The following is a 23,042-nucleotide window of genomic DNA, read 5'->3' as shown; positions in this document are numbered from 1 at the left end:
CTGACATTTGAGAAGCTGATTTCTCGCCACTTCTCAAACCTGCATGCTCAGTTTTCGGAGACAAAATAAAAAAACAACACAAAAAAACCTAATTTGCTAAGTGATGAATCAGGGGAGACTTGGAAAGAAGGCAGGCACAGGAAATTCAGGAATCCCACTTCAGCAGGCATTTCTGGGGAGTTGGTCTGCGGGGAGGGGAGAGGTGGTAAACTCAGACGGCTTCAAGGCCACACAGGTAACAGGAGTGGAGGGAGGGCTATGATGACCCACAGAGCAACTGCCTCATCTTGGGGGTGGGGGGGATGGCTACTCAGTTCCTGCTGATTCTTGCCAGCCATGGTGGCTCAGTGGTTGAGCATCAACCTATGAACCAGGAGTTCGCAGTTCAGTTCCCAGTCAGGGCACATACCCAGGTTTTGGCCTCGATCCCAAGTAGGAGGCGTGCAGAAGGCAGCCAAATAATGATTCTCTCTCTTCATTGGTGTTTCTATCTCGCTCTCTCCCTCTCCCTTCCTCTCTGAAATCAATAAAAAACATTAAAATTTTTTTTAAATGTGTGAAAGTGTCCAGTACAGGGCCTGACACATAAAAGGCCTATAAAAAGTAGTAGCTCCCCCTTCCTTCCTCCTAAAAATGATGTATTGTCTCAGAAAGTTACTTGACAGAGTGGGGCATGTCGACATAAGAAACGTCCAAACCTGTAGAGACTTTTCCTATGAGTTTATTTGAACCGCACTGACAACATATGCTGGGGAGCAAGACCTCAAATGCTCCGGAGAATCACAATTTTTCAGCTTCTTTTATGCATTTGAAATTAATGTGGGAACATAAGGAGGAGTACATGAGAGTGGGAGAAAGCAAGGCGGGGACTGGATTACAGGATAGTTAAGATTATGTGCTCTCGTGAAACCTAGGTGCACAGAAGCAAAAATAAACCTTTTGCTAAAAAGCTATATGCCTGGGGCATGACTGCCCACCAGACCTGCCCAGTTAGGAATTTATGATCAGATCACCCTTTGAGGTTACTTTCCCTAGAACTTTTTTTCATCCACAGGCATATAAACCCAAGGTGAAGGGTTCAGAATCACTGCTAACTGAAGATGAATCCAAAAGGAGAAAGAGATCTCAAATGCATTCTCCAGCTGACCCCTACACAGGTGTCCATGACCCCAAAAGGATTCCACTTCCAATTGCAACTGACACTCCACTTGTAGCCCAGTGGTCTGGGTCTTTCTATAAAGAACAAATCCTCTCTCTCTCTCTCCCACTAGTAAGCTCTATGGGCCTCTGTAACTTGTTTCCTGAGCCCACACACCCAACTGGCTCACTTTTTCTACCTCTGTGACTTTCTAAATAAACTTGCATTTGTATTTGATAAAAGAGAAAGAAAAAAATCAGATTTGTATTCTGGCCCTGGCTTTGATACTGATTAACTGCCTGGGGTGTGGTTCTTCCTCTATAAACTGCAACTGCATAGTCTGCAAATCCACTCGTAACTACTGTGAAGATAAAATAAGGGCTGGGCCCAGCCAGCGTGGCTCACTGGTAGAGCATCTACCTATGAATAGGAGGTCACGGTTCAATCTCCAGTCAGCACACACACTCGGGTTACGGGCTCAATCCCCAGTGAGGGGTGTGCAGGAGGCCGTGACCAATGATTCCCTCCCATCCCTGATGTTTCTATCTTTCTCTCCCTCTTCCTTCCTCTCTGAAATCAATAAAAATATATTTTTTAAAAAATAAAATAAGAGCTGGGCAGTGCCCTGAGTGGGGAGGTGATGCAGATTTGCATGGATGAATGTGAACATTTGCTCCAGCTCTCAGAGCAGCCACCTGGGTCTTAAGCAGGCGTCTTCACTCACCTGCTGGGTGTTCTCCAGTTTGACCTGTTGCTCAGAACCACCGGGCACACACTCGGGCTTGGAATGCTCTCTCTGGTTTCTTATTCTAGCCCTGGGTGATGGGGAATCGCAGAGGCAGGTTTTTCTCTCCACTTCTGTGGGATAAGCAGTATTCCCTGTTCTGAGAGCCTGGCCTCATGAGTGAATTTACAATGAATAACAGCAACTCATTTTCCTGAATCATAATGGAAATGAAAATGTCCTAACTTCTGGTCTCCTCACAACATCATCTGATTCAGAAGTCAGTCGCTGTTGATGACAAATGACTTCAAAAGCCCGGCCTCTGAGGAGTCCCGGGTTGGATGCAGATTCTTCTGCCCCTTCCACACGCGTGCACACAACTACACAACGATTCTGTGGTTAAACGCACAGCCGAACAGCAGTTTTCTTCCTAAGGCGGGAATGTTAATAACCGTACATCATACATCGGTAGGTAGTCTTAGGGAGAGGGTATAGGCAAGGAAATCTATTCATGTGACTATCCTCAGAGACTAAGAATTATAAGAAAACCATTTTCTCCTTTTCTAAAGGTCAGTAAGTAAATTATGATAACAGAGCATTTGCTGAGTCATAGATTGCCATACTTGCCAACCTAAACACTCCGGGGATATGTTTATTCATTTCATCTAATTTGGAAGCAAATCTTTTCTATCCAAAAAAAGTTTTACTTTTCCCTAATGCTGCTTCGCTATAAAATGTGAAACTAACCCGGAAGGTGAAGAAAATGCTGGTGACGTGCTGCATCTTAATCTGACAGCCCCTTGGTACCCTAGTGCAGAGAGAACACAGCACGTGCTCTGGGCGGGCGGGCAAGCAGGGGCTTCAATCATTCAGATACTTATGGAAGCTCCAATGGGAGCCAGGATTACGTGAGACTCTGGTACAAAAGACAGAGACCTGGCTTTTGTGGAGCTTCCGACCTAATGGGGGACGCCAATAAGTAAGCGACACAGGGCAACACAAGTCATGTAAGAGAAAAGAGGGCGCTTCAAAGGTAATCTCAAAGAATTTATGAAGAATAAGAAAGAATTAGAAAAAAAAATAGGGGGAAGAGGGGTAGTATGGAAGAGAGGGCAATATATACAAAGCCACAGAAACAAGAGAGCACACAGTAGGCCCAGGGTTTTAAAGAGGTAAAAATCATGCAGAGGGCAGGACTGATGCATAGATGGTAGTTGGGGACCTGTTGCCAGGCAGATAATGGGACCCAAATAATGGCAAGCATTGTTCACTGGTCCAAGCTCCAAGATAAATACTTCGTGAGCATTGCCTTACTAAATCCTAACAACCCTGAGAAGCATTTTACAGGTAAGACAGCTGCTGATATCTTCTTGTGTTCTTATTATCTATTGTCCCTAATCTCCCCCCAGCAACTAAAATGTATTTATTTATTCCCTTGGCTGCTGCTTAAAATAGTGCTTGGCACACAGTAGACCCTCAAGGCATATAAGATAGATAGGTGGCCGAATGAACAAACAAAGGAATTTTGGTGAATACAGTCACACCCACTGTATTCACTACACTTACCACACTAACTTGTAATGTTTAGTCTTTGCTGTCCTTCTCAGTCCCTGTGCTGGTCCCTCAACTCACCAACCTGGACCTAGTCCCGGGCCTCCTTGACATCCATTTCACTGCTGATCTCTTTTGGTTTTGTGGTTTCAAGTGTCACGAGTCACGATGATTCTCGTGGTTTCTATCTCCACCATAGATTTTTCTCATGAGCTCCAGACCCTTTTACCCAACCAGCTACTCAACATCTCCACTTGAATGCCGAATGGCCACTTCAAATGTACTATGTCCGAAAAACCACACCTTTCATTGTCTTCATCTCAGTTGTTCAAGCCACACAAGCCCAAACTTGGTGTCATTCTGGAATTGTCTTTCTCACAACCTTTATCTAACCCAATAACTCTGATCTTCAAACTATATCCAGAATCTATCACAACCTCTACTGCTGCTACTCTAGACTGGCTGCCTTCATTTTGCCCAGATTATTGCAAAAGCTTCTCATTGGTCTCCCTGCTTCCGCCCTTGCCTGTCAGCTGGTTCCCACTGCCAGAGTGATCAAGTTAAAGCTTCAGGCACATGCTGCACAGCTCTACCCCTCCTCGAGCCCCTGGAGGCCCTCCACAGTGCACTCCTATTATACTCCCCTCACCCGGTCTCCTCCAGCCACACTGACCTCCTCCCGGTTCTCGAACAGACCAACCCATCCCACTTTCAGGCCTTCGCTTGCTCTCCAGATACCTGCATGGCTCAGTCCCTCACCTTTCAGGTCTGTACTCGTGTCACCTTCTCAATAAGCAACTCCATCTAAGACAGTAACCCTTCCCCTCCCCATGTACACCCAGTATTACAACTAATACACTACAGGTTTTACTTATTTACTTTTCGTCCACCTCTCCCTCGCCCCCAACTGCAGTATGGCAAGGACTTTGTTTTGCTCACTGCTATCTCCCTACAAATATGCCAGGTACACATGGTAGATCTCAATACATATTTACTGAATGAAAAAATGAATAGATGAATTCTATCCTTTACAGGATCTTCTCCAGGCCAGCTACACCAAGCAGCGATCAGACAGACTAAAGAGACAGAAAATTTTGGTAGAAGTGAATTATACAGAGCTGATAACACTTCATCAAAAGGTTGATGGATTTCGTTTGAAGAATCCTTCACATTTGTTTTCTAATCAACAAAGAACAAGCAAGGAGTATGAAACAATCTGAAAATGTTTTTCAAAAATATTTTTTGGAATTTTATTTTTATAAAAATGTTTCTATTTCATGTATTAAAATGTATACCAAGGACAAAAAAAATCATGTAAACTGTATTATAGATACAAAACATACAAGACACATACAATGTAAAAAAATCTTTATACAAAATGCAATGTAATTTCCAATACAAAAAATAAAATAAAATAAAAAAAAGCAGGGCAAAATGCGAATCACAAGTACAAAGCAACATCCTCCCCTTGACTGACCACCTGAGCTGCCATGAAATCTGCAGCTACATCCTCCTAGCTTCTCCTCATCCCTCATGTTACCTACTCTTTCTTCCATTTTCTTTTATAATTTATTTTTAAGACAAAGGCCATCAAGGCCTTTTAAGAGCTGATGTTTGTTGTTATACTTTAACAGTCAAGTAAGTTCAATTCCAAAAGTTAATACTTTACACTCTGAGCTATAAACGAGTTCCTAAACATTGCATGCAGATGAAGTTCTAATGAGGATACTCTAAGCAGAACATGCTATTTACATAAATTTCTTTTATAAAATTAAGACTGCACATCACATTTGTTTAAATCACAGTAAGTCTGTAACAAGTTCCTTAACCCCCCAAAAAAGAACCTCCTTAACAATGTAAAAGATTTTATTCACTCTATTTATGGTTCTCTGAAAAGCTAAATAGAAATATCTAATCTAAAATACACCTGGAGTGGTCTAGTCCTCCCGCCCACCCTATTATGTGATAACAATAAAAACTGGTTCATGGCCTACCTGCTGCTGACACTAATACCCATTTGATTTAGTCCCTGTTACAGCAATAAATTTTTAAATTTTGGTTATTTTTTTATGTAGCAACCATATCTATCATTCATTTATCAGCATATCCCTTAACAATATATTTCTGGGAAAATGTTTAGATTTAAGTTGCAATTAAGGTTCCTAATCAAGAGGTCAAAAAAGCTAATTATTGATGCTGATGTGCTTTTTCCCTGTCAGAATCTACCTTTTCTGATTAACCTCCCAGGGAGGCAGGGAGGAAAGGAAGCAGATAAGGAGAGAAGGGAAGGGAGACAGACTGGTTGGAGGGTCAAAGGGAGCACCATGCAGAGTCCCGATGACTCTGGTTCTGAGAACTCTCCTAAATTCACTCAGAGAACAGCACTGACACTGCCATTCATCTAAAAGTAAATGTAATTAGAAGAAAATCATTTTCTACTATTCTATATTTCTTAGGAAAATTCTGTTATTAAAATTGGCTCCTTCTCCATCAATCTGATTTACTAATATCTAACTATAGAGCAAATTGCTTTAAAAACAAAACAAAAAACAGAAAAATAGTGAAGATTAAAGAAGGTCTGGTATGTAAAAAAACAGAGAGCAGGACAGTGCCCAGCTCAAAGGCTGACCACGGGAGTCTGTTAGGGCACGAGCTGTCCTCAACTAGTGAGGGAAGGTAGACCAATAAAATCGACTCTGCAACACATAATTTTCACTCCACAGAAAGAATTTTGAAATCCACGACTCACTGATGTAGTGAATTAAAGAAAATATTGCAAATTGTGCTCACAGACACAATATTTTTAAAGCTAATTTAAGGAGTGCAAATAAGCTCCAAGGTTGTATTTGGGGAACTATACCCCGGTGGGGTCATGTGGCTCAGAAAGCAGGCCACTGTTACTCTGAGGCACAACTCGCATAATGACAATATTAAAATACATATTTCCTTCCAGTTATCCTCATTAATTATGTCAACCAATTTGAATGTATCAAGAGAGAATTTTACCAACAGTATAACAAGGTGCGTATTTACATTTTCATTTGCATCTTAAAGACAAATTGTTAAAAATAACGATGATTATGAAAAACAAGATTAAAGGTGTGTTGCTACATTAGTATCATTCTTCAAACCATAAACAATTCTGTAATGAATGCAATACTGTAAAACAATTCACAGCTTTATAAAAAGTTGAAATACAGAGTTCATCACAATTTTTTCCAATTCAAAATTTAAGAGTTCGACTTATATTAATGCTTAACTATTTTACTCTAAAGTCTGTAAAATATATAAAATACCAAGATTATCAACAGTCACATATGTCTTGAAGTCAGGGGACACATGTATTTTCATCAGATTGGTTCCATTTGTGTAGAAGGTCTGTGAGGATTCCCCAGTGATGACATTCCACCACTGTTCAGAGAAAAATAAAATTCCCATTAGATTGGTAATTACACTGTGTGACAATCGTAGTACAAGCCAGACCCTTCAACCTATCACCTCCCCACGCCCACACTTCAAGCAAACAGCAGGAAAGAAGTCTACAGTTAACTCTGAATACAGTTATCAACCAGGTCAGCCTTTCCTGACCAACCCTGGTAACTGTCTCACAGAGACCCTACACCTCCCTCCACTGGGAGAAGCGTGCAGCCTGTTGAGAGTAGCAGATACAAGGCCACTCGATGTCCATTAAGGCCATGGTTGGGCTGAGCTCGTCTGCACGTCCTTCTCAGTGGAATGGGCAGAAGAATGCCCTCTCTCCTCTAAAAATGCCCCTTTGCAGACATGAACTGGCAGACACCAAGGCTATTCATAATATGGCTACAGGATAGAATGTCCTCTCTACTGAATCTTCCCTTTCACCAGGAGTGATTCAAGAGCCGATGACCAAGTTTCTTTATAAACTCTTGTCATTCATACATGGATTTGCTAAATAAATACTGAACATCTCAAATGTAGCATGTGCTCTGGCCAGGTCCGTCCCTTCTCCTCCCAATCACTGAACTCACTAAGATTTTAACAATATTTATATTCACTTACCAAATGGAGGTCATAAAGTTTACCCATATATCTCACGGCTAAAATGAGGGCCAAAGAGACGCTGTGCATGAGCCTCTTTTGAAAAGGGCTCAGGTACATCAAGAGCCTGAGTGTTATGAACAGAATAATGGGGTCACTTTTGCATCCGTGGTAATGCCTCGCGTTCTGCCTTGTGCATGTGACTGAGTCAATTTTTCATGTTCGCTATCAGTAATAATAACTGGTACAAGTACACCCCATGGACTTTCTAAACCCCACTGAAGCAACATGCACTAACGTGACATTTTCCAGAACTGACAATTTTGCTCTGTAAAACAGCAATGTAAACAAGATGGCAGAGGACACATTCCTGTTCTGAGTTGCTAGGGGCAAATGATAGAGGCAGCAGCCCCTTGGAGGTCACCCAGGAACTGCCTCACCTTACACAGAAGGAAACCAAGGTTCTGAGAGAAGAGAGGCCCTGTCACCCAAGACCACCCAGCTGGCAGGTGACAGAGGTACAACAGTTTCCGGCTTCCTCGTCCAAGAGATCCCACCGCCACCTTCCCTCTATTAAAACAGACCACTCTACTTGGAAACACTACACTAGTCACTAATTTGAGTATGGACTAAAAAGCAATGATATTAGAGTGGTAGCTAATACAGGGGATTTTTCGGGCAGTGAAGCTATTCTGTATGATACTGCAATGGTGGACACGTGCCATTTGTCAAAATTCACAGAACAAACAACACCAAGAGTGAACCCTGATGTAAACTATGGACCTTGGGTAATAAGGATGTGTCAATGAATGCTCATCAATTGAATTAGGTACCACTCTGATGGCAGGCCATTGATAGTGGGGGAGACAGGGCGTGTATTGGGACTCTGTACACGCTGCTCAATTTTGCTGTGAACTTAAAACTGCTCTAAGAAATAAAGTGAATTTTTTTTCTTAAAAACTAGCAGCTAACATTTACTCAGGGTACACTATGTTATTATGTATAAATGCTTTACATGTATTAATTCCTTTAATGCTCCCAACCCTGAGGTCAAAATTATTGTGCCCATTTTACAGATGAGAAAACAGAGGCACAGAGAGTTTAATAATCTTGTGATTAATAAGATTATTAACTTAACAAAGCTAATGAATAGCAGAGCCAGGCTTTGAACTTGGGCAGCCTGCCCCAAGGTGCCTTCTCCTGACCATCACACTCTGCTGCCTCTAAGCAACAGCAAACCTGCATTTACCTCCCTGTATTCTACATTTCAAACCAGCCTTTCTCCTCAGGAGTATGAATTAATGTGGATTTCGTGTCATTCTAACAGTATACATGCCCTGTGGCATAACACAGGTAGACAGCTCAATTATATCATTTTTAACTTAGAAATAGGAACAATTTTGAAAGTTAAGAGCATTTTAGCTACTGGATACCTACTTTATCTTATTGACATTCAATTTATGCAACTTGGATTCTAGAGTAAACAGACTCAAAAGGCCCATTTTCTTGGACACTACAGCAGCTGCTTCTTTTTACATTTAATTTGCTCTGTGCTTTGGAGAGTCTCATTACCAAGCTGGGTAGATGCAGGCTGGGCTGCATCATAATCAGCTTAACCAGAGGGAAGAGCAGCCTGATTGTCACCTAAATAACAGAGACTGAATATACAGGGTAAAGGTTCTCCCACCCATGAGGCATAACCCCTACAGCATAGCTATCTACACTGCGGCTTTATTTCAAAGTTCCCCAAGAACTCTGGAAACCTGGTCATTGATCTCTATCCCATCTTGTAAGCCAGGCTCACGAACATGGACGAGCCTTCGAGGGCGCCCAGAGCATCAAGTGACGTGGTCTCTAGAAGCTCAGTGCCAAAGCAGCTTTTAGCAGTTAATAAAGATCAAGATTCCCAGCTCCCAACACAAACAGCAATGCCGCTCTTCTCAGCATCATCCTCAGAGCAGTAAGGGGGAACGAGTGGTGACAGTCTCACAATCCCTAATAACTAAATAAAGGCAAGCCCAAAAAAAGTATAGGTTAATGCAACATCTTGCAAACAGCATGGGATTTTTAAAAAATCTTTTTTATTGATTTCAGAAAGGAAGGGAGAGGGAGAAATAGAATATCAATGATGAGAATCATTGATTGGCTGCCTCCGGCACACTCCCTACTGGGGATTGAGCCTGCAACCTGGGCATGTGCCCTTGACTGGAATCGAACCCGGGATCCTTCAGTCCACAGGCAGACACTCTACCCACTGAGCCAAACTGGCTAGGGCAACAGCATGCTATTTTAAATGCACACTTGTAAAGGGACCATATGTACATCCTCTCATAGAACTAAAAACCGCCCTCTTACTTACCGTTTTTATAAACTAGGTTTTTATGTGGAGTAAAATTACAATTACATGGGTCCCGTGTAACCAAAAACTTCACTCGTGCCAATATTTTTTAACATCTACATTGTGTTAGACAGAATCATCTCCTACACCTGAATGTCTTCAGTCAGAGATAACAGTATCATAAGATCTAATGTACTAGGGAGGTATTGTAAGTGGTCGGTACGCTACTCAGTATCATCTCCATTTTCTAAGTAAACCACTATTCAGAAGCCTCCCCTCAGCATCCCCCTCCTCAGGAAGCCTCTGCTAAGTCCCAAAGGTAAAACTGTTCTCACCTCTCCTCTGGGCCCCACTGTCCATATGCAAACAGGTCAGAATCCCTCTTACACTTAAGAGATGTTGTTTGTTTACTGTCTGCTCCCCCTATAGACTGTACGCCACCAAAGGCAGGAACCACATAGCAGTGTCTTAGCACACAGTGGCATTTAACACATCCTTATTGAGGGGACGGGTAAACAGATGCAAGCACCAAAAAATGACCCCGAGGCACCACAACACACAGCCTTGGCCACAGTGGTCACTCATAGTAAGTTTGTATACAGCAACTTATTAACTGCACAGTTTTAGGAAAGTCACCACTCTCCATGAACATCAGTTTCCTCATCATACACCAAATACAGTAAAATTCAGGCCTCATAAAACTGGCTGAGGAGATGATGTAAGTAAAGCATTTTGTAAACTATAAAACAACTAGAGGCCCAGTGCACGAATTCATGCACAAGTGGGGTCTGACTGGCCCTCTCCAATGGGGGCCCATCAGCCGGGTCAGTGGAAGGGAGGAGCTGTGGGCGATTGGCCGGCTGGCCCTGACCCCAATCAGGGTGTTGGGGGCTGATTGGGGGCCGGGCCAGCGGGGGGGGGGCACCAATCGGGGCATGGATCAGGCTGGTTAGCTGCCGCAGTGCACGTCATAGCCACTGGTTGTTCTGGTCGTTCCACTGTTCTGGTCGCTGGGCTTTTATAGATATAGATATGCTCCAGCTATTATTAATACTACTACCACTGCTACTAATACTTAAGAAAATTTCAAAAAAGTTTTAAAGACTTTCAACTAAAATAGTTAATAATTATGAGGTAGAAAATAAAACTAAGTTAAACACCCCACTCTCTAGTCATTGTGATCCTCTAAGACTTAGTACAGGGCAGTGTGAGCCTTGGACTGAGAACATCCCCCACACTGCCACCAGAACTTCCAACAGATGTGAGGCCTTGCTCCTCTCAGCCTCATCACCGCAAAACAGGATAATAGGAATTGCCCTTGCACTCTGTCGGGTTGTATGAGGACACACGGAGAAACAGGAAGTGAAAACAGTTTGCACAGTAGGATACAGGCTGTTCTTTTCTTTCAGTCTTTAATGAACTCTTACCTTAAGGTAGCCTCCAGCAGAGACCAGCATTTTGCTATCTGGAGAAAAGCAGAGGTCAGTCACCCAGCCCCCATGGGTAGCAGCTCCCTCTTCTACAGAAACCGGAGCACACAAATGAAGAAGCGCACCGCTTGAGACATTCCATATCTACATAAACATGATACAATTCATTAACAGGGCTGCCCAGAAATTCTTTATAAATAGCTACCTCATCTGAAACATATTTGGAAATCTTTCTTAAAAATGTAATTACAATTCAATGATACCTTAGGGATTTTTTTTAGACTGAGTTCTCTCTTGTTCAAATTTTTTAAAAACACTAATTATACCACAAATATATTACTTACAATATTTATCATTAACTATACTCCCAAAAGTAAAACAAAAGAACTTAGAGTGATTGATTAGAATACTGTGACTCTCTTCATTTGATAAAAAGAGAATAATGGGAGAAAAAAGGAATAAACAAAAAAGACGTAGCATATAAACTACCTCAAAATAAAAACAACAAAGAAATGTCACCCCAACAAATTATTTAAAAAAATAATTCTACCCTAAAATTAACCACTAAAATGTTGACAGATGTCATTCAAATATGTAAAGCATATATATTTTAAACACGAAGTCAAAAAAATCTAGAAGTCCTAATAAAGTTCTAAATATACATGATTATTTACTAGACTCTTATAAACAACCATATTACTTACCGATGTTAATATTCCCATTTATTTCAAGTGACACTTAATATATAAGCAGTACTCTAATTTTTCAAAGAAATGCATATCAGATTTTTTTTTTAAAAGCCCGACTGGTGCCCTAACCAGTTTGGCACAGTGGATTGAGTGTCAGCCTGCGACTCAAGGGTCCCAGGTTCGATTTCAGTCAAGGGTATGTACCTTGGTTGCAGGCACATCTCCAGTAGGGAGTGGGCAGGAGGCAGCTGATCGATGTTTCTCTCTCATCGATGTTTCTAACTCTCTATCCCTCTCCCTTCCTCTCTGTAAAAAATCAATAAAATATATTATAAAAAAAAAAAAAAGCCCGACCGGAATGGCTCAGGTGACTGCCAGTTCAAGTCCTGGTCAGGGAACATACCTGGGTTGTAGGTTTCATCCCCAGAGAGCGTATGCAACTGATTGATGCTTCTTTTTCACATCTCTTTCTCTCTCTCTCTTCGTCTCTCTCTCTCTCTTCCTTTCTCTCTCCCTCATCTTCCTCCCTCTTTCTAAGCATGTCCTAAGGTTGAGGATTTTAAAAAAAAAGATTATACAGAGAATAAAGTCTAAATTTTAAAAAATAGAGGCACGGCCTAGCCAGTGTGGCTCAGTGGTTGAGCACTGACCTATGAACCAGGAGGTCATGGTTTGATTCCCAGTCAGGGCATATGCCTGGGTTGTAGGCTAGATTCCCAGTAGGGGCATGCAGGAGGCAGATGACTGATGATTCTCTCTCATCATTGATGTTTCTCTCTCTCTCTCTCTTTGAAATCTAAAAAAATTAAAAGTTAAAAAAATAGAGGCATAAAAAAATCAAAAAGAATTATATGGAATCTAAAATAGTCAAACTCACAAAATCAGAGAATAAAATGATGATTTTCAGGGGCTAAGAGGAAGAGAAAATGGGGAGGTCAAAGGTTACAAAGTTTGTTATACAAGATATATATACTGTATTGGGTATTTAAAATTTGCTCAGAAGAGGGTAAACCTTATGATAAGTGTTATTACCACTCACAAAGAAAATAATAATAATAAAGAGGGTGGGAGGGAACTTTGAGATGTGATGAATATATCTAGGGCCTGATGGTGATGATGATTTCAAGGGTGAATACATATACCCAGACTCACTGAATTGTATACATTAACTATGCACAGCTTTTTACATGCTAAGCATACCTCAATAAAGTAGTATTAATGAATGAATGATAAATAAACAAATAAGGCCATAAAATTACCCAAAAAAAGAATCAAATGGAAAAGCTCATTAGAAAGAATTCCCTAAGATATATTATAGAGAGGCAATTTTTTTTTCAGGGTTTCTGAAAAATGAAACATTGCCTCATAACCAGTAAAGGAGCCCTTTCATCCAAGATGAGAACTTAGAGCAAAATGAATGTCCCACACAGCCACTTCAGCTGGCATGGCATTTATGAGAATGGTGTAGAGAAGACTGGTTACTTAGTGCTCAAGCAGGAGAATCTCCTTGTTCCTGGAATGCCTATCTGGTAACGCCTGCCAACTGCAGACTCTCTCATTCTTCTGCATTATAGACCTACTCCTTGAATTTTAAATTCATTTTTTATAAAAAAGAAAAAGAAAAAAAAACAAGACTCTCCTCGAATATACTGGTTACCATAGCAGCTATCCCCAGTGCCCAAACCTTTCCCATCAAGTGCCCACTCCTTCTAACAACCAGAGGCAGGCAGCGCCATGAGGCCTGCCATAGGCCACACTGTAAAACTTGACTATCTAATGGGTATGATGCTAAAGAGATGTTTTCTTTCAGTGCTGAAAACAGCAAAATATGCAATTCATTTATAATCTAGATAATGACTTACGAAATTATTTTCCCCAAGTTCTGCCACTAAAAACAACCTTTGGTTCAGGTCCAAGAATTAAGATGACTCATTCTCAAGATAACAGCAGAGAACCAACTGCAAATAACTAGGGCATCTGCCTCCTCACCTACACAGGAAATGCTTCACTCTAAAATGAATTCTTTCTGCAATAGAGTGCAGCTGTGAACACAACGTGCACAGAAAAAAACAAAGAACCCATCCATCCAGAACCCAGCGCTTCCTGGTCCCATTAACAAAGGTCCCCAGTGTGGTGCAGGGAGCTTGGCCCAAGCTACACGAAGAGCAGTGCTTCACGTCACAAACACCCTACCCTGATTTCCCCATTGTCATCTCCAGTCGCCAACAGGGTGCTGTCCACAGAGAAGGCAGAGCAGCGCACACAGCCTTTGTGGCCCTTCAATTCATGAAGAGGGGAAAGGAGTTCAAAACTCCAAATCTGGAAGGCAATTAGGATTGTTTAGCAACAGTAAATACATTCAAAATAAACATCTGCAAACCCTGTCTTGAGTGTTCGTTAACCACAAACTTGATCATATGGAAGTTCATAAACCTTCTTGAGAGGCCCAAGTTCCCACTTGTAACCTTGTTCCTTGTTGAGTTTCCCTTTAATTATTCAAATTAACTTCAGCTCAAGGATCAAAGTTCTTAACTTTAGATATAGAAGAAAGAACAGTGAATGAGTAAAGACCAGTCTGTGCGTAGTGGCTCCACTATTTACTAGTTCCTTGTGGCCTACGACAATACACATAAGTTGCTGTTGCTTTAATTTCTGCATCTGTAAAATGGGGACCAAAGTACTGATGATGTGAAGATTAAATGAGATAATAGAGTGACATTCCTAGCACAGGGCCTAACATATGACAAGAGTTCTTTAAAGGTTAGTCACTATACTACCCTACAATCCTGGCAGTCAAATACAGTTCTTTCTTTCCAATATTCTCCCGTATGATCCTGTCATCGCCATTCAACAAGCATAGACTGAAAACTACCATCTTCCAAGCACTGTGAGCTAAGATCTAGTGATACAAAGATGAACTGGATATAGCCCCTATCCTAGAAAAGTTTGTAATTTAATCAGAACGCTGGCTTATGAATGGCTAAGTGAACACCGGTATGAAGTAAATGCTCTAATAAATGTGAAAACATGGAATTGGCACACTGAGGGTGAAGCAGCTAATCTTGCCTGAGGGCAAGGAAAGGGCTCACTGAAGAGTTGGCACCAAATCTAGGTATGGAAGAATGAGTCAAAATGCTTCAGGGTGAAAAGGAATAGAAGGTTGTGTCAAGCCACAGTTACAGCATGCACAAAAAGTCGGAGGGAGAAGCAGCCTGGACAGAGGGAACGATGGTGGTGAGGGTCTGGGCCGGGGGGCAGGGGCGGGCTAGAAGGGGTCAATGGAAGGGGGGAAATTCATAATACTTTTAACAACAAAGATTTTAAAAATAAATAAAAGAAAGAAAGAAAGAAAGAAGAGAGAGAGAGAGAGAGAGAGAGAAAGAAAGAAAGAAAGAAAGAAAGAAAGAAAGAAAGAAAGAAAGAAAGAAAGAAAGAAGAAAAGAAAGAAAGAAAGAAAGAAAGAAAGAAAGAAAGAAAGAAAGAAAGAAAGAAAGAAAGAAAGAAAGAAAGAAAGAAAGAAAGAAAGAAAGAAAGAAAGAAAGAAAGGAACAGATGTTGCTGAGCTAAGGAATCTGGCTTACAAACTATCAGGTCGGGGAGGTGTTTCAGCAGGGACTCAGACTGCAGTAGGGAAGATAAACTGGAGGAGGCACAGACCAGAAGCAGGCCCACCAATGAAGGAAGAGAGCCTGGTCTTAAGAGTGGGGGCAAGGAGGGGAAGAAGGATCCAAGAGGTATTGAGAAGTAATCAACAGAGCATAAAAGACAGTAGAGTCCCAGACAATTCTAAGGTTTGTAGTTTGGAAAGATAGGTAGATAATAATGCCATTAACAAGATGGATAAAAAAGAAGAAAATGGAGTATTCAATGTCCCCAAATAGGCAGCACCATTTCACTGAAATGTGATTTTCAGAAGCATCAACTTATATCAATTATATAAAAACCTACTGTGGGTGTGCAATTAAATGTAAACCCTTTTCAATGCTTTTTATTGCCTATAATATGCAGCAGAGATTGCATTTGCTTAGTAACAACAAAAGTAATCAGTAAGGGAAAAATCAAAAGTCCTTGATGTTATTCATGTAATCTATCTGACACCAACTAAAGGCCAATGGGAATCCTCCAAAAACTCACACAATAAGACAGACATGCAGACAGAAACATATTTTTCCACTTTACACATTATTTGAACTCATAATACAGGCAGTCCTCAGGTTACATTGGACTCGACGTACATCGTTTCATGGTTACGTTGCCATCTCCCATTTATTTATTTAAAAAAAAAAGTTCCGTCATTTTGACGTATGTGCATATGTGCTTTATGTTTTATATTATTTATTTACCATAAGTAAAGGTCAGGAATTGTTATCTTTCTTCTAAATTTTTTTTTACTGTTTCACTTCATTATTGCTGTGTATGTGCTCCATGTGAGTGCCATAGGTGCTTATGTAGGTGGGTTCCAACTTACAGTGAAAATCTAACCCGAGGACCTACTGTACATAGGACTCATAATACATAACCGATACCAAAGTTTTATGCATGCACATTTCAGCTGACCCACCTACCTTTGCAGTGTTGTCAGCAGAGGTAGATGAAAACTTGGTGGCATCGGGAGAAACATCACAAGAAAGTACTGTATCCTGGTGACAGACAAAGTCTTTTTCTATTCGTCCAGTGGTGATATTCCATACCTTCAAAGAAAAACTCAGAAGTTGACACTTTTAAGACCATTCTGTGTTTCTGGACATAATCAGCTAGAAGACAGGCCTATACAGTAAGAGCGCTAGCACACTGGTTGTTCTGACCCCTTTACGTGCCCTTTAGTACAAATGTTCATAAACACAGAGCACACATAGGTGACTGCAGTCAACTGACAACAACATGAGAACACAAGTTTGAAAATTAAGTAGTTACTTATCAACCATCTGCTTTTGGCTGTCACAATATCATCACTGCAACATTAGAATACTTTTAAAAAAAATCTGTGTTTCAAATTACCTTCACCGTGCCATCAAATGACCAGGAAAGCAGTCTTGAATTTTTCAAGAGCCTAAAGTCTTTCACTGTTTCCTGATGGGCTTGCAGAAAGAAATATTCCTCTGATTGCCAATTCCATACCTGAATATTAAAAAAATGTAAGTGTTATAACATTCTCCCCATAATATCCCAGTGGAGGGGTGGGGAAGAATGTGATCCCTTCTTAAGTCTTTTATCCTTGTGGCATTTCAGTAAAACAAAGACGAGTACCAAGAAAGAATATGGTGCCCCATTTTACAGACAGAGAAAACCTGAGGTTAAATAACTTGACTAGGAGTAAAATAAAGTATGTTTCCTCCTAAATAAAATTTGTTTTCTTCAGTTGCTGGAGAGCAGTTAATTACACCAGAAGATAGAGAAAAGCCATCACATGTTAGTGAGCTCACCATCTGATTAAATTTTCCACAGAAAATTATCCTAATTACAGATTTCTGATCTCATAAGCCAGGCTAGTCTGGAGAGTCCAGCTCCACTAAAGCTACTGAATCCTACTGGTCCCTTCCTGGCAAGGTCAATTGACCAGAGCAGCTTCAGACAAGGTCTCAGAATTTCCAAGATCCAGATATCTTAGCTATAACCAAATGCAATCCTCAAAAATGACAAAGGAAGTGATATATACATTATTTTTCTTTTTCACATGGAGCTCCAATTAAAGTCCTCAGGTAAAAGGGAAGAAGAAACTGAAATAAGATAAGTAACTGGCACAAAATAAGGCATACAAATATATGTTTATATGTATACAAAGGTAAACATATGTATATCTGAAACCTACCTATACTCTTATTAACCAATGTCACCCCAATAAATTCAATTTTTAAAAATGTATGGACATATAGTAAAAAGAAAAGGGAAGCACATAGGTGAACAAAACTTTTACTTCTATGTCATGTCCATGTACAGAACCCTTAATTACTAAATCAAAGCAACTATGTTTTTAGTCTTATTAATTCTTGACTTGAAATTAATTTAACAAATATTTACTTAGCACCTATAAGTCAGGCAAATATGAAAGAAACAAGAATGTAGCATTAAGAAATCTAAGGGTCTAACAAAGAAAATGAGACGCCCCAAAAGCAAACAAACAGCAGAAGCTCTATTGATACAGATAAAAGTTCTGTGGAACTAGCCCTAGCCGGTTTGGCTCAGTGGATAGAACATCGGCCTGCGGACTGAAGGGTCCCAGAGGTTCGATTCCGGTCAAGGACACATGCCCAGGTTGCGGGTTTGATCCCCAGTAGGGGGCATGCAGGAGGCAGCTGATCAATAATTCTCTCTCATCATTGATGTTTCTATCTCTTTCTCCCTCTCCCTTCCTCTCTAAAATCAATAAAAATAAATTTAAAAAAAAAAAGTTCTGTGGAACTCGAAAAAGCGATCCCTTAGGGATTTGATGGAGAGAATACATTCAAAGTAGGCTTGAGGCATGGTTTGAAAGTATGATTCACAAACTGTGGAGGGCATTTCAAACAAAGGACATGAGTGCCAGCAGGAAACATGGACAGATTATAAGGTCCTGCTCATAGTCCACAATCTGGCTGGAGTACAGGACATGCAGAGGAACAGTAGGAAAAAAAGGTTGGGAAAATATTTGACAAAACAGCCCAGAGCTTGATATCTGAGCTGTGGACAAGCAGGCAGGCTTCCACAGAATTTTCTTCTATTTTTAAAAATCAGCCACCACTACAGGAAGTAGTGCATATTAGTAATATTCTGGATCTGGTTTTGACTGGTGAAGGTTAAGAAGCAGAAATGTCTTTAAGGTTTTTCCTATCAGGGACTTAGGTAAAATAGTAAAAGAAATGCCATCTCCCTTATCCCTGCCTTTCTTTACTCCTTTCTCCTCCACATTTAGCAGCCACCCTTCCTCCCCACCAAGCCCTAGATCTCAGATTCTCTCCGTCTCTTCTGCCTCGAAGTGCTCATTCACAGAAACAGGATAGCAGGGCAAAGTATCTTCTATGAGAGCAAGAGAAGCTGGAAGTGAGAATAACTTAAAGAGACTGAATTAGGAATTTCAGCATTTTAAGAACCCAGTGATATGTCAAGGGCTTTTCTGGCTCCCCAAATCATATCAGAAAGGAAAGGCACCTGTGCAATTAAACATAAACTATCCTATACCATTCTCACCGGACTTTCTGGGCTTTACTGGACTAAAGGATCAGTGGCTATTATTAATAGCTCGTCCTGGTTGATGGGAACTGCCATTCCCAGCTGTGTCTGACTCCATGTTCATTCCTGCCTTATGTTCTTTATATATATACTAGAGGCCCGGTGCACAAAAATTTGTGCACTCCGGGGGGTCCCTCAGCCTGGCCTGTGCCCTCTCGCAGTCTGGGACCCCTCGTGGGATGTCCACCTGCTGTCTTAGGCCCGCTTCTTGGGGGATTGGGCCTAAGCTGGCAGTTATACATCCCTCTGGCAGCCCGGGAGCTCTCAGGGGATGTCCACTTGCCAGCGGGGAGCAGGCCTAGCTGCAGTTGGACATCCTTAGCGCTGCTGAGGAGGCGGGAGAGGCTCCTACCACCACCACTGTACTGGCAGCCATCAGCCTAGCTTGTGGCTGAGCAGAGCTCCCCCTGTGGGAGCGCACTGACCACCAGGGGGCAGCTCCTGCATTGAGCATCTGCCCCCTGGTGGTCAGTGTGTGTCATAGTGACCAGTCATTCCCAGTCTTTCTGCTGTTAGGGTCAATTTGCATATTACCCTTTTATTATATAGGATAGAGGCCTGGTGCATGGGTGGGGGCCAGCTGGTTTGCCCTGAAGGGTGTCCCAGATCAGGGTGGGGGTCCTGCTTGGGTGCCTGGCCAGCCTGGGTGAGGGGCTGAGAGCCGTTTCAGGCTGGCCACATCCCCTTCAGGGACGGGGGTCCTGCTGGGGTGCCTGGCCAGTCTGGGTGAGGGGCTGATGGCTGTTTGCAGGCTGGCCAAGGCCCCCAGCAGGGACCCTCACCCCATGAGGGTGTGGCCATCCTGGGTGAGGGGTTGATGGCTGTTTGCAGGCTGCCTACTCAAGCTCCCAGTGGAGGCTGGATGGAAGCAGGTATCTGGGATTTATTTATCTTCTATAATTGAAACTTTGTTGCCTTTAGCAGAGGCCAAAGCCAGCCAGGGCAGGCAGGAAGCTTGGCTTCCTCCATCGCCGGGGCAACCAAGCCTTCTGCTTGCTCCAGCTATGTGGCTGCCGGCCGCCATCTTGGTTGGGTTAATTTGCATATAGTCACTCTGACTGGCTGGTGGGCGTGGCTGGTGGGTGTAGCTTGTGAGTGTAGCAGAGGTGTGGTCAATTTGCATGTTTCTTTTATTAGATAAGATATATATTTGTTTATTTATTGATTGATTGATTTCAGAGAGGAAGGGAGAGGGACAGAGAGATAGAAACATCAATGATGAGAGAGAATCATTGATCGGCAGCCTCCTGCACGCCCCCTACTGGAGATCCAGCCTGCAAACCCGGGCATGTGCTTGGGTCAATGCTCAACCACTGAGCGATGCAGGCCAGGCTCTGCGTTATGTTCTTTCTGCAACCCCCCACATCAAGAAGTCAGAGAGCCTTCCTGAGCAGATATAACAAAGAATTTAGCAATCACTGAGGGGAGACTGAGATACCCTTAGCAGACTGTGTTGCAGGAGCTTTCTGATGAGGCAATGATGACAGGGATTGTTGTTGTTGTTGTTGTTGGGCTCAAATATACTGAATTGAATCACCTTATATAACAGCTAAACTTCTACCAGCATTAGTCAAATATATTAAGGCTGAGTTTGGGGATGTCTCTACCATTAGGTATAATTTTTGCAATGTATTTACACTGTAGAATTTTTTCAAGTATATAAATAATAAAATTTAAATTTAAAAACATGCTGAAGAATCTTCTTCTACCTCCAAAAAATTATACATTCTCATACACTGATTCTGGTGAGCATGGCTGCCACTTGGGCTTTATGCACCTTAAGGTAAAGAATCAAAAACTACCAAGTTAGACCTCAGTTTTCACAACTCTAGGTGCTAACAGCAGACAAGTTAATTCTTCCTATGTTGGCAATAACTTTCGTTCACCTCAACAAAGATTTACTGAAACCGTTCTATATTCCAAGCATTAAGGATACAAAGATGATTAAAATAAACCTCCAAAATGGTAACTCTGCAAGGTGAGGATTTGTGTGCACATATCAAATCATCACATTGTATGTCTTACACATGTAGTTTTGTCAATTACACCTCAATAAAGGGGGGGGGGGGGGGGGGGACTCCAATTAATTATACTAAAATACCAAAAACTCAACCAGTCTATTCTTGGAAATACCTACCAAGAGTTTTGTTACATAAATGTATACTCATAAAACATTTTAAATGTAAAAAGTATTCCTAGTGAAGCAGAAAAAGAGGATGAAACACAACTTAACTTATATTTCTAAAAATAACCTAACTCCAATACCAAAGATATTCCTAGGAAATATTACTCCCTCTGGCTGAAAATATCTGATCTTTAAGCAGGATATAAAACCCCTGAATTGAGCTTTTGACAGAAAGGCTATACAGTATACAATGTCTCAACAGAATTGCATCAGACCTAGTTTAGTTTTACCCATTTCAAAGTCATCTGGAAAGGAAGAAGGATGAATATTTCACAGTTTCACAGCTAATCCACCAGTACCATGGGAGCCTATAATAAGTTTCTGTACTAAAGCCAAATTTCTTTCTAATCATATAGGACTCACAAAGACATAACATTAAAATTTTCCAAAATAGCCCAACTGGTGTGGCTCAGTGGTTGAGCGACGGCTTATGAACCAGGAAGTCATGGTTTGATTCCCAGTCGGGGCACATGCCCAGGTTGCGGGCTCAATCTCCAGTGTGGGTCATGCAGGATGCAGCCAATTGATGATTCTCTCTCATCATTGATGTTTCAATCTCTCTCTCCCTCTCCCTTCCTCTCTGAAATCAATAAAAATGTATTTTTAAAAATTTTTTCCGAAATAGCTTTGAATAGTGTAAATTATTCTTATTAAATTATTAATAGCAATGTTTTAGGGTAAAATAATTTCCAGCTACATCTACTCAAAGGCAGAACTTTCCTAAATTGCATTAAGTAAGAAAGACATTCATAATACACTTAGTCTACTTAGTCATAATGACGTCACTAATGACCTAACCAAAATTTTGTTATATAGAGATAGTGAGGATTGATAAAAGGGTATATGCCTAAATCATAGGTAGGGTAAGTGGGAGAAGAAAAAAAAGCCAAATTTTCATATAAGGAGGTAAGTAGATAAATCCTCAAAATAAAAATCAAGAATTAGCTTTATAATCATGCAACATGGAACATGAAGATAAATATCAAAAGAAAAAGCTAAAAGTGGTGCTTCTAGAGAATGAGAAATGGGAGAGTCTGTTTTTCATAATAAGCCTTATAGTAGTACTCCTTAAGTCTTAAAAGTATGTGCATTGAAATTTGATAAAAATAAATTTTAAAAGAACATATAGTAGGCTTAAGGCCTTTATAGCCACAATCATTCATTATGGTGAACTATTCTTTTTTCAAAAGATTCATCCCTATAATAAACATCTTCTCCTTAAAAGAGAGAATGAAATTATTTCAATGAGATTTTATTGCTATAAAGAAAAATAAAGAGACATTACATAAATGTGGCAAAAAGTAAATACAAATCCAAATACCAAGGCAGATGGGAGAATTCAAATGAATCCTTGATTTTCAAAATAAACAACCTTCCAACAGAGAATTCTAAGTTAAATTGCCTGCCTCACCTATAGAAAAATATGAAACATAAATCGGTTTCATCTAAAACAATGTGCATAGTCTGAATGTATGCCCAGAGTAATATGATGTTAAATAAATGTTTAAAATTCACACCAGATGTGAGCCATAATCAAAGTGTTCCTTTGATAGAGTCAGAGTTACGTGTGTTAGGAGTTTATCCTCCTTCTCACCTGAATTGTAGAATCATCAGAGCTTGAAATGAGAGTCTTCCCATCAGCTGTGAACTGGATGTGCCGTACAGTGTTCTTGTGCCCATTCCTGGATTGGAAGAGTCTGTTGTTTAGGAGTTCTAAAATCTTCAAAATAGAAAACCACAGAAAATGAATACAAAGAAACTCAG

At 41.0% G+C, this 23,042-nt stretch overlaps 1 protein-coding gene across 2 annotated transcripts in view; it reads right to left on the bottom strand.

Annotated features, from left to right (window-relative positions):
- Positions 1-4,764: 4,764 nt before the first annotated feature.
- Positions 4,765-23,042, bottom strand: part of APAF1 (apoptotic peptidase activating factor 1) — a 75,026-nt gene continuing 56,748 nt past the window's right edge. The window contains exons 22-27 of one of the 2 annotated variants that reach the window (XM_070410879.1): positions 22,873-22,998; positions 16,886-17,005; positions 16,453-16,578; positions 14,081-14,206; positions 11,196-11,342; positions 4,765-6,824 (exon numbers count right to left, since the gene is read on the bottom strand). In XM_070410879.1, coding sequence (XP_070266980.1) covers positions 6,678-6,824; positions 11,196-11,342; positions 14,081-14,206; positions 16,453-16,578; positions 16,886-17,005; positions 22,873-22,998 — 792 coding nt within the window. In that variant the 3' untranslated portion in view covers positions 4,765-6,677. Of the gene's footprint in view, positions 6,825-11,195; positions 11,343-12,290; positions 12,798-14,080; positions 14,207-16,452; positions 16,579-16,885; positions 17,006-22,872; positions 22,999-23,042 lie in introns of those variants that run through there. The other variant, XR_011470854.1, reaches the window with a different exon arrangement.

The sequence above is a fragment of the Myotis yumanensis genome, unplaced genomic scaffold (assembly GCF_028538775.1).
Source record: "Myotis yumanensis isolate MYYU_CA2020_CCGP unplaced genomic scaffold, mMyoYum1.0.hap1 SCAF_3, whole genome shotgun sequence".
Classification (NCBI taxonomy): Eukaryota; Metazoa; Chordata; class Mammalia; order Chiroptera; family Vespertilionidae; genus Myotis; species Myotis yumanensis.
Note: the sequence above shows the minus strand (reverse complement) of the source record. Positions and strands in the feature narration are given on the sequence as shown.